Here is a 16427-nt window from a genome sequence, read left to right on the forward strand (position 1 = left end):
CACTGTCTGTGCAGAGTCTGTACGTTCTCCCCGTGACTGCGTGGGTTTCCTCTGGGTGCTCTGATTTCCTCCCACAGTAAATTCTCCCTCAGTGTACCTAAACAGGTGCTGGAGTGTGGTAACTAGGGGTTTTTCACAGTAACTTAATTGTAGTGTTAATGTAAGCCTACTTGTGACACTAATAAATAAACTTTAAAAAAAACTTCACACTGTTGGGCCTTCTAACTCGAGTAATAACAATAGTTTTCATGGCTGGGGAGTATAATTGTTCCATACTCTGATCTGCTCAGCTGTGACTGACTTCTCAGCACTTTGCACAGGACTAGGGCCACGTGGTATATTTCATTTGTCAAGTAAGGACACAGTGACAGACAAAGGCCCACATGGTGTAATATTGATGTCCTACAGTGACTACTTTTGAGCAGATATATTGGGTTAATTGATATACTTCGATTTCTTGATCATGACACATAACTGAACAAACTAGTTATTAAACACGGCCTTTCCAATATTTCCACTGGGAGATAAAACTAGGATAATTAAGTGAGAAAGTAAAACTTGTACAAATGCAGGTTGAGTATCCTTTATTTGTAAATCTGAAAACTTAACACGCAAAAACTGTAGTTCTATTGAAGCTCATCGATCTTTCGCTAGAAAGTCTGTGACCTGAGCTGATACAACCCAAGCCGACTACACCTGACCTACTATTCAGTGGAACATCTTACTTCTCTAGCCATTTTATTTAAATTAGACTATAGTTAGACTAGGCTTAGACCTTTGTAACGTGGTATCCAAAAAACCAAAATTATCTGAAATGTAGTCAGCCTAGGGGGTTTTGGATAAAGGATATGTTGTTCAGAAAAGTGCGTTTTATGGAGTTAGCTGATCATTTTAATACTGTGAAGGATGTTGCTATTAAAGGAAAGATTCAGTCAGAGTAAAACAGTACTAGAGTCACCTAATATCAGGTGTAATGGAAAAAATGAGTAACAGGGTATCTGTTGGAGGAACTATTTAAGCCACTGAGAAGGAGAATTACAGTTCCAAGCAGTTGGTAAAATCAACTTCTCCAGTGAAGAATCCTAGACTAGTAGGTGTTGCTTAATTCAGAGAATGTTATAGCACAGCAATCAAAATATTCAAATTTGCCAGTGACACAAAAACAGACAAATGTTTGGCGCAAAATTTCTGTCAAAGATATCCGAACAGTACAGAAAACTGACAGATGCAATTTAGGGCGGAGAGATATAAACTCATTTCTGGAGGGAGGAATATAATTGTATAATCAATAGATAAATTGAGAAGAGAGACGGGCTGAGAGATTCATTGGGATTGTCCCAGTAGTGAGTGGCATTGGCGCAATGGTCTGTGTGCCTGCTTCTGACTTTCCACTATTTAGTGATGCTGTAAGTTTTGCAAGGCTCACAGCATTCATTCAGTGCATAGAGATTGCTGCAGCACCAACTGCACTGAGCTGCTTATCTCCCAATTATTTTCTCCCCTGGAAGGAACAGACTTATTTTGGGGTATGGTTTCACTACTGCAGTAGTTTCTCTAATTCTTAGAGTCATAGAATCCCTACAATGCAGAAGGAGGCCATTTGGCCCATTGAGTCTGCACCGACCACAATCCCACTCAAGTCCATGGGTTTACCCTAGCTAGTCCCCTTGATACTAAGGGTCAATTCAGAATGGCCAATCAATCTAACCCGCATATCTTTGGACTGTGGGAGGAAACCGGAGCACCCGGAGGAAAACCATGCAGACATGGGGAGAATGCGCGCACACCACGCATACAGTGACCCAAGAGTCTAAGAGACCATTCTTCATGTGTTGCTTTGAAATTGATTTGATAAATCACTTTGACTGCCACAACTGGGCCTCATCCCGTTTATACATAGTATCTTCCAGCAGAGGTCATTGTTATCAGAGATTAGAAGTGGGATGTTTGCTTGGTTTTATTTTTTTTGCACTGCAAAAAGCCAAAGCCAGTCATATAGAATACAGCTGTGCACAGACCAAGGTGCTACCTGACCTGTCTAACTTAGCACGTCACCATATGGTGTTTTTACCAAATTAATTTGTATTCTTTGTGGTTAAGAAACTGTTAATGATTGATAGATATTTGATTGATAGATATTTGGATCTACTTTGCGGTGACTCACCAGAAGCTAAAGATGCTTTTGTAGCAATCTACTTTTCCTTTCATCAGCTGTTCATGGTAATTTAGAACCTTTCAGGAAAGCACCAAATTCTATATTCCATTCGGGTGATTTTTTTTTTGTAAGTCTTGAACTCCATTATATTAAGTTTACTTTTAGAACTGAAATTAATGTGAAATGCCATTGAATGTCTGCAGTTTTAGTGAAGAGCTGAAGGAAATCAGCATTAGTAGAGAAAAAGTTTTGGGGAAATTGAAGGTGGATAAATCTCCAGGTCCTGATAATCTTCATCCCAGAATACTTAAGAAGTGGCCCTGGAAATAGATCCAATTGGTGGTTATTTTCCAAAATTCTTTGGACTCTCGACTGGTTCCTACAGATTGGAGGCTAGCAAATGTAAGTCTGCTATTCAAAAAGTGAGGTAGAGAAAAAACAGGGATCTATAGACCAGTGAGCCTAACATTGGTACTGGGTAAGTTACTCGAGTCCATTATCAAGGATTTCATAACTCAGTATTTGGAAGACAGTGGTATAATCAGACAACATCAACATGGATTTACAAAAGGGAAATCATGCTTGACAAATCTGTTGGAATTCTTTGAGGATGTAACTATGTAACTAGTACAGTTGACCGAGGAGAACCAGTGGATGTAGTTTATGTCGGCTTTCAGGAGGCTTTATACAAAGTCTCACATAACAGACTACTAAGTAAAGTTAAAGCACATGGGATTGCAGGTAATGCCTTGAGATGGATAGAAAGTTGGTTAGCAAATAGAAAGCAAAATGTTGGCATAAATGGGTCTTTTTCTGATTGGCAGTCAGTGACTATTGGGGTTCCGCAGGCATCTGTGCTAGAACTCCACTGTTCACATTATATATTAAATGATGTGGAAGAGGGAACTGAATGTATTATCTCCAAATTTGTAGATGATACAATGTTGGGAGGGTGAGCTGTGAGGAGGATGCAGAGATGCTTCAGCATGATTTGGACAGGCTGAGTGTGTGGGCATCTGCATAGCAGATGCAGTATAATGTGGATAAATGTGAGGTTATCCACTTTGGTAGCAATAATAGGAACACAAATTATTACTTGAATGGATGTAAATTGAGAGAGGTGGGTACTCAGCGAGTCTTTGGTGTCCTCGTGCATCGGCTGCTGAAAGTAAATGCACAGGCAGCAAAGAAGCCTCCACAGCAAGAGGATTGGAGTATAGGGATAGGGATGTTTTGCTGTAATTTTATAGGGTATTGATGAGGCCACACCTGGAGTATTATGTGCAGTTTTGGTGTCCTTCTCTGAGGAAGGGATGCCCTTGTTATAGAGGGTGTACAGCGAAGGTTTACCAGACTGATTCCTGGGATGACGGGTCTGTCATATGAGGAGAGACTAAGTCAGTTAGGATTATGTTTGCTGGAGTTTAGAAGAGTGAGAGTGGATCTCATAGAAACTTTTAAAATTCTAAAGGGTTAAACAGTGTAGATTCAGAAAGAATGTTCCCGATAATAGGGAATCCTGAACTCATAGAACATAGAACATTACAGCGCAGTACAGGCCCTTCAGCCCTCGATGTTGCGCCGACCAGTGAAACCAATCTAAAGCCCCGCTAATCTACACTATTCCAATATCATCCATATGTTTATCCAGTAACAATTTGAATGTTCTTAATGTTGACGCGTCCACTACTGCTGCAGGCAGGGCATTCCACGCCCTTACTACTCTCTGAGTAAAGAACCTACCTCTAACATCTGTCCTATATCTCTCACCCCTCAACTTAAAACTATGTCCCCTCGTGTTAGCCATCACCATCCGAGGAAAAAGGCTCATCATAGTTTGAGGATAAGGTGTCAACCTTTTAGAACTAAGGTGAGGAGAAATTTCTTCACCCAGAGGATGGTGAATGTGTGGAATTCACTACCCCAGAAAGTAGTTGAGGCCAAAACATTGTCTGATTTCAAGAAGAAATTAGATATAGCTCTTGGGGCTAAAGGGACCAAGGAATATGGGGGAAGGGCAGGTCAGGATATTGAATTCGAAGATCAGCCATGATCAAAATGAATGGTGGAGCAGGCTCAACAGGCCGAAAGGCCTACAGCTGCTTCTAGTTTCTGTGTTAAACAACAAATGAAAACAGAAATAGTTGTATGTGCCGCTCAGAAACTGCATTGTGCTGTGTTCTAAGTAAATAAACAGAACACTTAAGATCCATTACATATTTTAAATGTTTTCTCAGGGGGTGAGCATCCCTAATTCCCCTGGGGTGGCAGTGATGAGATTTGTAGTTATTACTTTCGCAACTGATGAGTGTGCTAGACACCTCCTGAGGATATTAAGATACAACCACCATTTAAAGTGAGTCTGGGTTAATGTGTTAGCTGAAGAATATTCATGAATCAGTTTGGTTTTTCTGCCAATCCAGTGATTTCATGATCACTTTTTTACTCCTTGGTGCCAGTTTATAAGTCACTTGGCATGGTTGGATTTGAATTCTCAACATCTAGGTGGCTGATCCAATATCAAAACCAGCTGTACTACCATACAAAAACAGAAAATGCTGGAAAATCGCAGCAGGTCTGACAGCATCTGTGGACAGAGAACAGAGCCAACATTTCGTGTCTGGATGATTCTTTGCAGCTCTGCTCTGATGATGAGATGAGCAGAGAAAAAAACTCCATTTGTTAAATTTTGAGCAGGAGAGGGAAGATGTGAAAAGGCCAGATTCTTCAGAGGGCTATAACCTCAACACTGAAGCTGCAAAGTGTCCGAGACAGATGGAAGTGCAGTCACCTTATCAACCAAATATATGACAGGTAGCCTGGAGGAGGGGATGAAGTTGTATGCAGATGTGACTTTTTTTGTTGCTAGACTGCATAATTGTTACACACACAATCTTTTGTACAAACAAAATCCGTCTAAAGCTTAACCAATTGAATACTACCTGTCAATTGTTAGAGATCCATAAAGTAAAAGGGTCCAATTGATTTGACACTTTGTGCCATACTACAAACTTGAGAGAAGGAGATGACCTATAAACAGGTCTTCATAGACAAAAGAGAAAGACAAGTTGTTTCATTGGCATGAAAGCAGAGGTGATGAAAGTGCTCTACCTGCAGTTAAACCTTCTGAATAATACAGTTTGTGAAAGAGGTAAATGAAAAAGGGGTGTCAAATGTGAAGGTAAAGAGGCCTGATCTTTCTTGCAGAACAGGCTATGGTGCTTCAGAGGTTGCCTCGAGGTGGATGAAATGTATCATGCAATGGCAAAACTGCAAGCAAAATGTCAAATAATTTTTGGTTGTGTGCATTTCCTATTGCTGGTGATTCAGAAATCAATCAGAATCACAGTTGTGTTTTTTTTTGCCTGTGTTTAAAGCTATATATAGCCATTGTTCTGCTGAGAAATAAAAAGACTGACACACAGTGAATAAGTTCAAAATAATTATGAACTTGAGTTATTTTTCATGAAACCCAGAACCCAGAGGCATGGAGGCTCTTTGTACAATTAAAATGGCACTGCTAAGTCCAACAAGGCAGAATTGGTGACACAAAAACAGAAAATGCCCCAAAATTTCAGCAGGTCTGAAAGCATCTGTGGAGAGAGAATAGAACTAATGTTTCGAGTCAGGATGACCCTATCTCAGACCCTTCATCTTCCCATAGTATTTTGCCTTTATCTCAGAATTGGTGATAGTTTGCTACATAGTCACTGATTTGGTTCAATTATTAAGTGTTTTAGCTCAGATCATTTGATTTTCTTCCATAGTAAAACTGTTCTATTGTGAATTGAGGGTAAAAAGGTGCAAAAGGATTGTATTATAAATACATTTTGAGCAATTTTAATTTTAGTTAGATTGTCAGTGAGCACGGGAACCTTTCAACTACCCTTTATGTGCTATTGCCTAGCTGTGTGGTTTTACAAGCTGATGGCTCTAGGCAGTATTGCTGTCTCAATCACTGAAGCAATGATAGAGTGCCATGTCACCAGCACTGTTATTAGCCAAGTTATTTTTCATCGACTTGCTGCTCTGCAAACAAACAAAAAAAAATGCACATTCTCTAATATTAACTGTGCTTCTGACAAAGGTGGATGTGAGTGACCAAACCAGAGTGATACAAGTCTACATCAAAAACAACCCCATAACTATTCTAATTTCATTTTCCAGCACTTGGCCCATAGCCTTGTATGTTTTAGCATCTTGAAAGCAAAGCATCCGTTTAAAAGCTTATTGTTATCAATCATCTTGGTATGTATGGGCGGCATGGTGGCACAGTGGTTAGCACTGTTGCCTCACAGCCCCAGGGACCCGGGTTCAATTCCGGCCTCGGGTCACTGTGTGGAGTTTGCACATTCTCCCCGTGTCTGCGTGGGTTTCCTCCGGGTGCTCTGGTTTCCTCCCACAGTCCAAAGATGTGTCGGTTATGTTGAGTGGCCATGCTGAATTGCCCCTTAGTATCAGGGTGATTAGCAGGATAAATATGTGTGATTATGGGAATAGGGCCTGGTTTGGATTGTTGTCAGTGCAGGCTCGATGGACCAAATGGATTCCTTCTGCACTGTAGGGATTCTATGTATGGTTTAGTTTCAACTTGATTCCCATAAAGATATTTCCTTCCCATCCCTTTCCTCTGCCCATGAACACTAGGTTTGATTCTATAGACACTGCCTGCATCCAGCATTTCAACATGGCCATTCTTCTTGCATAAGGCTAAGCAGTGTCTGTTGGACACTGCCACCCACCCTCGCTCCAGCTTAATGCACAACAGCTATCCTGTCTGAAATCACCTTACTTTGTCTCATCTGAAAACATCTTCCACAACATTCTGGTCTGCCTGTTGTTGTGCCTTTACTCAGTTGTCCATTGTTTTAATTTATCTGAAGCCAGTTTGCTCTAGATGCTGCAAGTCTGCTAATGATAAAGGGTTAACTGATTCTTCCTCCGCAGGTTTAATAAGTGTTAAGAATTTTGTCATTTTTTTCCTCATTTGTTTAATCTCCCCATGCAAATAGAAATGATCATCCATTGCATACAAGTGGGGGAGAGAGAAGGAATTACTTTGGGATTGGAATAACTTAGAGAATCATTGCAAGAAATTTACACAGTTCTGCAGCCACTTTGATCTCTTTTATCCCTACAGTCCCCAGTGACATCCCCCCTTATGATACCCTGATCAGAACTGCGACATTGATTATTTTCCTGCAGTGTTGTCCAGGGCAAGGTGGTTAATTGCTTCCATAATAATCATTCTATTTTGTAATGGATGTTCAAGGAATTATCCAGTGAAAGTGTTTTTGGAAGTGTTATTGCTTTTGAAAAGTTTGACTGTGTTTTGCCTCCACCATTCATGTGTTGTCAGTTTGGCTGTGACAGACTCAATCTTATCTCCCGGTCACACACTTGATTACAGTGTTGTCCGTATCTTACCGGCCTCAGATATCAGCTTGGTACAAAGAGAAAAGGAGGCAATCCTGTTTCTATTAGTAATTCAATTTATTATATATCGTTGTTAGGCAGTGTACAACATAAATCATGCAGTTTGTATCAAAACTATGCAGTCTAAAATACACTCCCATTGGTTCCCATGGCAATTCCTGAGTAATCACCAAATATGAGGGCTTAGGAGAGCTAGGAGGGGGCATGAGAAGTCCTTGGCGGGTCGGATCAAGGAAAACCCCAAGGCTTTTTACTCTTATGTGAGAAATAAAAGAATGACCAGGGTGAGATTAGGGCCGGTCAAGGACAGTAGTGGGAACTTGTGCATGGAGTCAGAAGAGATAGGAGAGGCGATGAATGCTTTTCTTCAGTGTTCACCGAGGAGAGGGGCCATGTTTTTGAGGATGAGAGTGTGATACAGGCTGATAGGCTGGAGGAGGTAGATGTTCTGAGGGAAGATGTATTAGCAATTTTGAAAAACCTGAGGGTCGATAAGTCCCCTGGGACAGATGAGATATATCCTAGGATTCTTTGGGAGGCAAGGGATGAGATTGCAGAGCCTTTGGCTTTGATCTTTGGGTCCTCACTGTCCACGGGGATAGTCACAGTAAGAAGTTTAACAACACCAGGTTAAAGTCCAACAGGTTTATTTGGTAGCAAAAGCCACACAAGCTTTCGGAGCTGCAAGCCCCTTCTTCAGGTGAGTGGGAATTCTGTTCACAAACAGAGCTTATAAAGACACAAACTCAATTTACATGAATAATGGTTGGAATGCGAATACTTACAACTAATCAAGTCTTTAAGAAACAAAACAACATGAGTGGAGAGAGCATCAAGACAGGCTAAAAAGATGTGTATTGTCTCCAGACAAGACAGCCAGTGAAACTCTGTGGGGGTTACAAATAGTGGTACATGAACCCAATATCCCGGTTGAGGCTGTCCTTGTGTGTGCGGAACTTGGCTATCAGTTTCTGCTCAGCGACTCTGCGCCGTCGTGTGTCGCGAAGGCCGCCTTGGAGAACACTTACCCGAATATCAGAGGCCGAATGCCCGTGACCGCTGAAGTGCTCCCCAACAGGAAGAGAACAGTCTTGCCTGGTGATTGTCGAGCGGTGTTCATTCATCCGTTGTCGCAGCGTCTGCATAGTTTCCCCAATGTACCATGCCTCGGGACATCCTTTCTTGCAGCGGATCAGGTAGACAACGTTGGCCGAGTTGCAAGAGTATGTACCGTGTACCTGGTGGATGGTGTTCTCACGTGAGACCACATTTGAAATATTGTGTGCAGTTCTGGTCACCTCACTATAAGAAGGATGTGGAAGCATTGGAGAGAGTGCAAAGGAGATTTACCAGGATGCTGCCTAGTTTGGAGGGTAGGTCTTATGAGGAAAGGTTGAGGGAGCTAGGACTTTTCTCTTTACAGCGGAGGAGGTTGAGAGGCGACTTAACAGAGGTTTATAAGATGATGAGGGGGATAGATAGAGTGGACGTTCAGAGACTATTTCTTTGGGTGGATGTAGCTGTTACTAGGGGGCATAACTATAAGGTTCATGGTGGGAGATATAGGAGGGATGTCCGAGGTAGGTTCTTTACTCAGAGAGTGGTTGGGGTGTGGAATGGACTGCCTGCTGTGATAGTGGAGTCGGACACTTTAGGAACTTTCAAGTGGTTATTGGATAGGCACATGGAGCACACCAGAATGATAGGGAGTGGGATAGCTTGATTTTGGTTTCAGACAAAGCTCGGCACAACATAGAGGGCCGAAGGGCCTGTACTGTGCTGTACTGTTCTATGAGAGATATTACCGAGATGTCCACCAGGCGTCCATCTTCCCTCTGGATGCCGGCTCCACGTCTTCAGACGTAGGGTCTTCCTCTCTTGCGTGATTAGTCTCTGGAGTTTTGCTGCAGCTGGTCCTGAAGTTTTCATTCTTATCCTGTTGTTATCCCTTCCAAGATATGCTGCCTCTTTGTTGTAGGTTCAAATTTCCTCACTTATTTCGTACCTTACCGTCATTGGCCCTAGCCCAAGGTCCTGGAGATAACCTCATTGCTCTCAGGCTAACTAAGGACTTATGCCTTACAACATTTCCTTTGTAACTAAGCTTAACCAGTTCAAGCTAGTTTCAGGTTACTGCAGTTCAAGTAGAGTTTTCAGATTTTAGCTGCCTCTTTTCAATCCCTAACCAACAACAGAAATGTCACCGATTGTCATGACTTGATTGAGACCAGGGAGAAATGCTCTCTAAAATGAATAATACTTTGTTGCTTGAAGGAAACCTCCATTATTCAATTGAAATAAGTTGCTATAAACAAATGTGACATTATTATCATTTAGATAATACTCATTTCTCAAATGAAGTGACCAATGGGATATAACTCTGGTGATGTGCAGCTGCTGGTTGAAATTATTGGACTGATGTCACCGTTCAATTCGCTGACCATTGGCAATTAAATCAATTCAAAGGAAGCTGGTTAAGGTCTGAAAAGCCTAAACAAAAGCTCATCAATTCATAAGAAAAGACCAATTGTCCTATCCCCCTTGTATTTCATCCATACCAGCATCACGCTGTTTCTTTAATGTCTCTACTTATCTGCAAGATCATTTCAAATGTTTATTGCACATGAAAATGAAACACTTTTAAATGGTCTGTTTTACATATACTTTTTACAAATTAAGGTTAGTCGTATACTGCCTTGGCATACTTAGAAATCATATCCCAGATTCACCTTGTGTATATATCATATGCATTTGTACCTCCAGAGGTCTTTCTTTAATTATTGTAGTTCCAGACTTCAGAACTTTTATTTTATAGCTGTTACCTCTGTACATTTGGGATCATTCTTGCTCTGTTTTACACCATAGCTAATTAAAAATGTCCTTTGCAAAGTGCCATGACCAAAATTGTAGACAGTGTATGTGGTATCAAACCTCTGCATTGCCACTGTTCTGGCTTTGTATCCTAATATCTAATTTCTTTTCTTTATTGCTGCTCCTCATCTTGTCAAAATTGAAAGCACAGTTACTCTCAGGTGCCTTTCTATCTCCCTGTGCTAACCCTGTTCCTTCACTTTACATCTATAATTTGGTTAGTTTTTGGTCCACTATGTAATATATTGCATTTTTTCAAACTAAATTTAATTTGCCATTTGTTTCCCTACTCAAGAAATCTAAACTCTAAATTATTAACTGCATCCTCTATGTCTTTTGATCGCCCCATTTTAGTGCAGTTTACAAATATAATATTTACAATTAATTTCTGCATTATCGCCATTTCTGTAGGTAAGAAGTAATAACCTTGCATTGCTCTATTCTATACTTTCTCCCTGTATGACACCATACTTTAAGTGTGTGCTGTTTCATGGTTTTTAAAAATCCAACTATCCCCATCACATGCTGGATTTTAGTTTCATTGGATGTCTTTGGTGTGCGACCTTGTCAAAATCTTTTGAAAATCCAAATAAACTATAGAGAGTGAAAGAATCTTATTTGGCAGGATATTCTCTTTTGAAACCCATATTGATTCAACCTATTCCTTAGAGTGATTCCTACTATTTTATGTGCTCGCAATAGACTATTGTGTGTGTGCGTCGGATTTACTTCCTTTATTAAATATATAATTATTCCCTAAAAAGAAGTTTAAATAACTGCCTCTATCAATGAAGTTATCTCCATCATAGTTATTTCCATTTAATTTTCTGAGGGAAGATTAAGGATCTCCACGTTGAACTGTTACTGAATGGCTTAAGAAACATCCAGTTAAAGTCCAACAGATTTATTTGGTAGCACAAGCCACAAGCTTTCGGAGCACTGCTCCTTCATCAGGTGAGTGGGAGTCGTGTTCACAAATAGGGCATATAAAGACACAAACTCAATTTACAAAATAATGGTTGGAATGCGAGTCTTTACAGGTAATCAAGTCTTCAAGGTACAGACAATGAGAGTGGAGAGAGGGTTAAGCACAGGTTAAAGAGATGTGTATTGTCTCCACCCAGGACAGTTAGTGAGATTTTGCAAGCCCAGGCAAGTCGTGGGGATTACATGAACCCAGGATGTGACATGAACCCAGGATCCCGGTTGAGGCCACCCTCATGTGTGCGGAACTTGGCTATCAGTTTCTGCTCAGCGATTCTGCATTGGCGGCTGAAGTGTTCCCTACAGCAGTCATGGGCATTCAGCCTCTGATCTTCGGGTAAGTGAAGGCGGCCTTCACGATACACGACAACGCAGAATCGCTGAGCAGAAACTGATAGCCAAGTTCTGCACACATGAGGATGGCCTCAACCGGGATCCTGGGTTCAATTTATTTTGTAAATTGAGTTTGTGTCTTTATATGCCCTGTTTGTGAACACGACTCCCACTCACCTGATGAAGGAGCAGCGCTCTGAAAGCTTGTGGCTTGTGCTACCAAATAGATCTGTTGGACTTTAACCTGGTTTTGTGAGACTTCTTACTGTACTTACCCCAGTCCAACGCCGGCATCGCCACATCGTAAGAAACATCCAGCATTGCACAGGAAGAGAGCACGATATGTTCGCATATTCTTGCCTTGCAGGGCTCTTATTTGTAGACTTATTCAAAGCTGTGCACAACATAAAGAAGTGTATAAAGTGATTGTTTTTTTTAAATATAAGGAACTGGCATAGGGCACCTTTATGTCCTTTTGGCATAGCTTTGTCTGTTTTAACAGCAATAGCTGACTACAGTGATTGTTCTTGTAGTTTGTAAATTAATCGAGAATTTTAAAACATTATTGACCTTGGAAAGGAGAAGCATGTATTTAAAATGTTCTTTCATTTTTTACAATTTCATTTCATTGTCACACTATTCTAGCTCAGCAAGCTCTGAAATAGCCAAAAAACAGAAGGCAGATAACGTCGACGGAAGTGGTCATGATGGTAAGTGATAATTTCTTAACTGTCTTTGCTGTGCATGCTTTGCATCAGCCTGATATGTAGTGTGATCCTCTGACTAGGATTCATCAAAAATGAGCTATGAAGGAATTTTTGATTATAATCATCTGTAGTTGTGGTGCTGTTTGTTGTAATTGCATAGCACGCCAGTTACAAATGATCTCCACCTTGTCTGGTTTAGCCAGTTATTCTGACATCTCCACTCCCACCAAAAAAGCAACAGGTTTTCTACTTTCTTCTCTATCTGGGGTTAGTTCAACAACCTTTGGCCAAATCTCATTCCAAGTGCGGGCATCACACTCGAATCTGATCCTGCTCTTAATTATATCAGTTTACCCAACATTCTAGCAGTACTCACTAGATAATGATTACGACAGGAGCCTTGGCCGTTGTTTTCTTTCTTCCACGTCCTTCTGCCTACTCACTTCATGGTATGTTGTGGCTACTGTTTGACTAGCACAGGTGAGACCAGCTAACTAACTAGGGAACCTCAAATCTCTGTACCTCAACACAATACTAAGTACATATTTTCCCATTGAATCATTGGGTGATATTTAGCAATATCTCTCTGGTTTCCATTGCACTCAATGCTAATGATCCTTTTCTCTGTTTCTACTGGTATCCCTGTACCACACAGCCCAACTATGAAGGTGGGTATTACAAATTTCAAATCTGCACTCTGTCGCTCTCCCTGTCCCGCTCTCTCATATATAACATATATTCACGTTTGGTGTCAGCATCATTGGTGTCTCCCCTCAGGTGTGAGCAAATATATCAGGAGTTTGTCCACGCTAATTGCAAGTCAAATGAAATGAGTAGATTAGCAAACCTATCAGTGAGTTGTAACAATTAAAATTCCTTTATTGAACTGGATACTTTAATTCCACACATGTCAATCCATGCCAATGCCAATCTATTTTCTTCTGTTCTTTAGATGGAAGACTGATGAGTACTAATGAAGCAAGTTAGTTTGTTTAATATGTGAGCATACGGAGTAATGATTGGAGTAAATTTTAACTTACTCCATGATGCATCCTCCTAACGTAGAAAATAAAGCATTCTACACTTGCAATGTCACACTCCCTATCAGCTCTGAGTGCTACAGACATATTGGAGTTTGTAACGGAAGCCTGCTTTGATGTTTGTTGTTAATGTGACTCCTATTCATGAGCTAAGTACACTTAGCAGATTGGTGTTCTTGTTGAATCCAGTTGGCACTATGTTTAAGTTCAGAGCTATGTTTAAGATCAGACTTTCCAAGTCCCTACCGACCTGACTGTCCCTTGCAAATCATGTGTTTCTTTCTCTCTTGTTGGACAACTTGACCCCTGACCCTGATCCAGCTTGTCATAGCCATAAATTTGTCAATTGACCTGTCAATCAACCTGTCAACCACCAGGAAATTCTCTCAGTATTAGCACCTGCATTCCTTAGCTATGCTGAGTGAAAAAGGAACTATTTTTAATTTTATGCATGTGAATGTCACCAGGATGTATTAACAGCCTCCTGATCATCTTCACAGAATTGTTACTGGGCAGAGGGAGGCCATTTGGTCTACTATGTCTGCACTGGCTCTTCGAATGAGCAATTCTCCTAGTACTAATCCCCTGCCTTCCTCCCCCGTAATCCTGCATATTCTTCTTTTTCAGATAATTTTCTGAGTGCTTCAATTGAACCTGCCTCCTCCACACACTCGGGCAATGCATTTTAAACCCAAACCATTCACTGCATGAAACAAGTTTCCTCTCGTATCACTTTTTTTCTCCTTTTATTAATTACTTTAAATCTGTGCCCTCCCATTCTCGATCCTTTCACAAATAGAAACAGTTTCTCCCTATCGACTCTGCACAGATTTGCCATGATTTTGAATCTCCTTTCAGCCTTCTTTTCAGTAGGGAAAATAGTCTTAACTTCTCTAATCTATCTTCTAGAACTGAGTTCCTTATCCCCGGAATCATTCTTGTGAACCTCTTCTGCACCCTCACAAATGCCTTCACATCCTTCCTAAAGTGCAGTGCCCAAACTGGACTATTCAGCTGAGGCCAAACTAGTGACTTACCTAAATTCAATATAACCTCCCTGCTCTTCTACTCTGTCCCAATTACTGTATACTTAATGTACTGCTTTCTCCACCTGTCATGCCATCTTCAATGAGATTATGCACACATACAGGCAGGTCCCTCCACCTGCTTTAGAGTTGTACCCTTTATTTTATTTATGTTCTCCATTTTCTTCCTACCAAATGAATCAGCTCATGCTTCTCTGCATTGAACTTCATCTGCCACCTGTCTGCCCATTCCAACAACCAGTCTATGTCCCTTTGAAATTCTACACTGTCCCCCTCACTGTTCATAATTCTTCTTAAACAACTGTGAATAGCAGATTTGATGGCAGTTCCAGCTCCTTCCTGCAAGTACATTAAAATACCAAACCCCCTTTTGTTCTGATGATACCAGCCTTTTATTTGTGTCTTCAAGTTTCTGTTTTCAAAAGATGCTACTGAACCTTTGGAAATGAATCCTGAATCTGGCTTCAAAAATCAATTGCAGCTAAAAGCCAGGTGCCTACTCAACCCATCAGCCACAAATTCTAAAATATGGCAATGGTTTGTAGCTTCCTGTCCAATCTCAAATGATGTGCTGCAATTGCTCACCAGGAAAGCACAGGAATGCTCCAAGTCACTTCTCTCCTTACAACCAATGCTGCTTCATTTTATTGGTAATCTCTTGCTTTTTAAAACCACAATCCCAATAAGTAGCCGACTTTCTCATAGAATTATGAAATAGTAATGTAACCAATATATTCTTTTAGGTGGCCTAATCCATTCTGAGCGCTATTATCCTAGCTTATTGCAGCAGCACTTCAGAATGAAAGAATTTGTAATTCCCTTTGCATTGCTCTCATCTCCCAAAATGATTCACAGTCGATTAATTACTCTTGAACACAAAGGCAAAATATAGGGTACTGCAGACAGTGGAAAATCAAAACGGAATATACTGGAAATATTCAATAATGTTACTTATGAAATGTAGCCACTGTCGTCATCTAGGGTAGCATTTCAACCAGTTTGCACTTCGTCAGGTCGCAAGCGAAGGGCCAATTAAGCTGCTTCTATGATGTTGATGGGGGTGGGTGGGGATACATGTTGCCCAGGAAACATCGAGGAAACCCCTCCTTCAACACCCCACCCCACCTCCGTTTCTTTGAACAGTACCAATGGGATCTTTTGCATTTATCTGGATAGTGGCTCAGTTTATCCCCACTTCAAAATGGCAGCATCTGTGACAGTGCAGCACTCATTCCCTCAATGCTATACTGAAGTGTTGGTGTAGATAACGCTCCAGTCACCAAGTGGAGCATGAATTCATTATGTTTAGACTCCCAGGTGAGGGAGCTTCCACTTAGTCCAAATAATCTGGCTATTTTCACAGAGAAGTAACATTCTGATTACTTTGCGTTTTGCATATAGTAGTGTATCCAAAAATATGAAATTGCTAGTAATGGGAGCTGGATTTTGTGAGCTGCGGAGTTTAAAAACCTGCAAGCACTACTTTCCGTAAATGTGATGGTGCATCAGTGTTCGTATGCTGTGACACTGGTTGGCGATTACAGGCTCTGGATTGGTTGTTGGGTAATGCAACTTTTGCAGTGAAGACAGAGAAAGCAGAAGTCGAACATATAACAAATCAGTATTCGGTCGCGGAAGTTTCATCAGAATTAGAAGTTAATCAGGAAGACCCATTGGTCCTGTGTCTTGTAAACCTTTTGATAATGCCAAGTTAACCTTACCTCCCTGTCCACAAGACTGGCTTATTATCAGTGATAGTAAATAAACCTCAAAATAAGGTGTATTCTGGGAGAAGTGTAAACCTTTCACTTCTCTGGAACTTTCCCAATTCCACTGGTTCAAACCCACTGGAATT

At 40.9% G+C, this 16427-nt stretch overlaps 1 protein-coding gene across 1 annotated transcript in view; it reads left to right on the top strand.

Annotated features, from left to right (window-relative positions):
* Positions 1–16427, top strand: part of psme3ip1 (proteasome activator subunit 3 interacting protein 1) — a 108046-nt gene that overhangs the window by 88356 nt on the left and 3263 nt on the right. The window contains exon 6 of the mRNA XM_078211021.1: positions 12425–12489. Within this exon, the coding sequence (XP_078067147.1) occupies positions 12425–12489 (65 nt within the window). The remainder of the gene's footprint in view (positions 1–12424; positions 12490–16427) is intronic.

This window comes from Mustelus asterias, chromosome 4, assembly GCF_964213995.1.
Source record: "Mustelus asterias chromosome 4, sMusAst1.hap1.1, whole genome shotgun sequence".
NCBI classification, from domain to species: domain Eukaryota; kingdom Metazoa; phylum Chordata; class Chondrichthyes; order Carcharhiniformes; family Triakidae; genus Mustelus; species Mustelus asterias.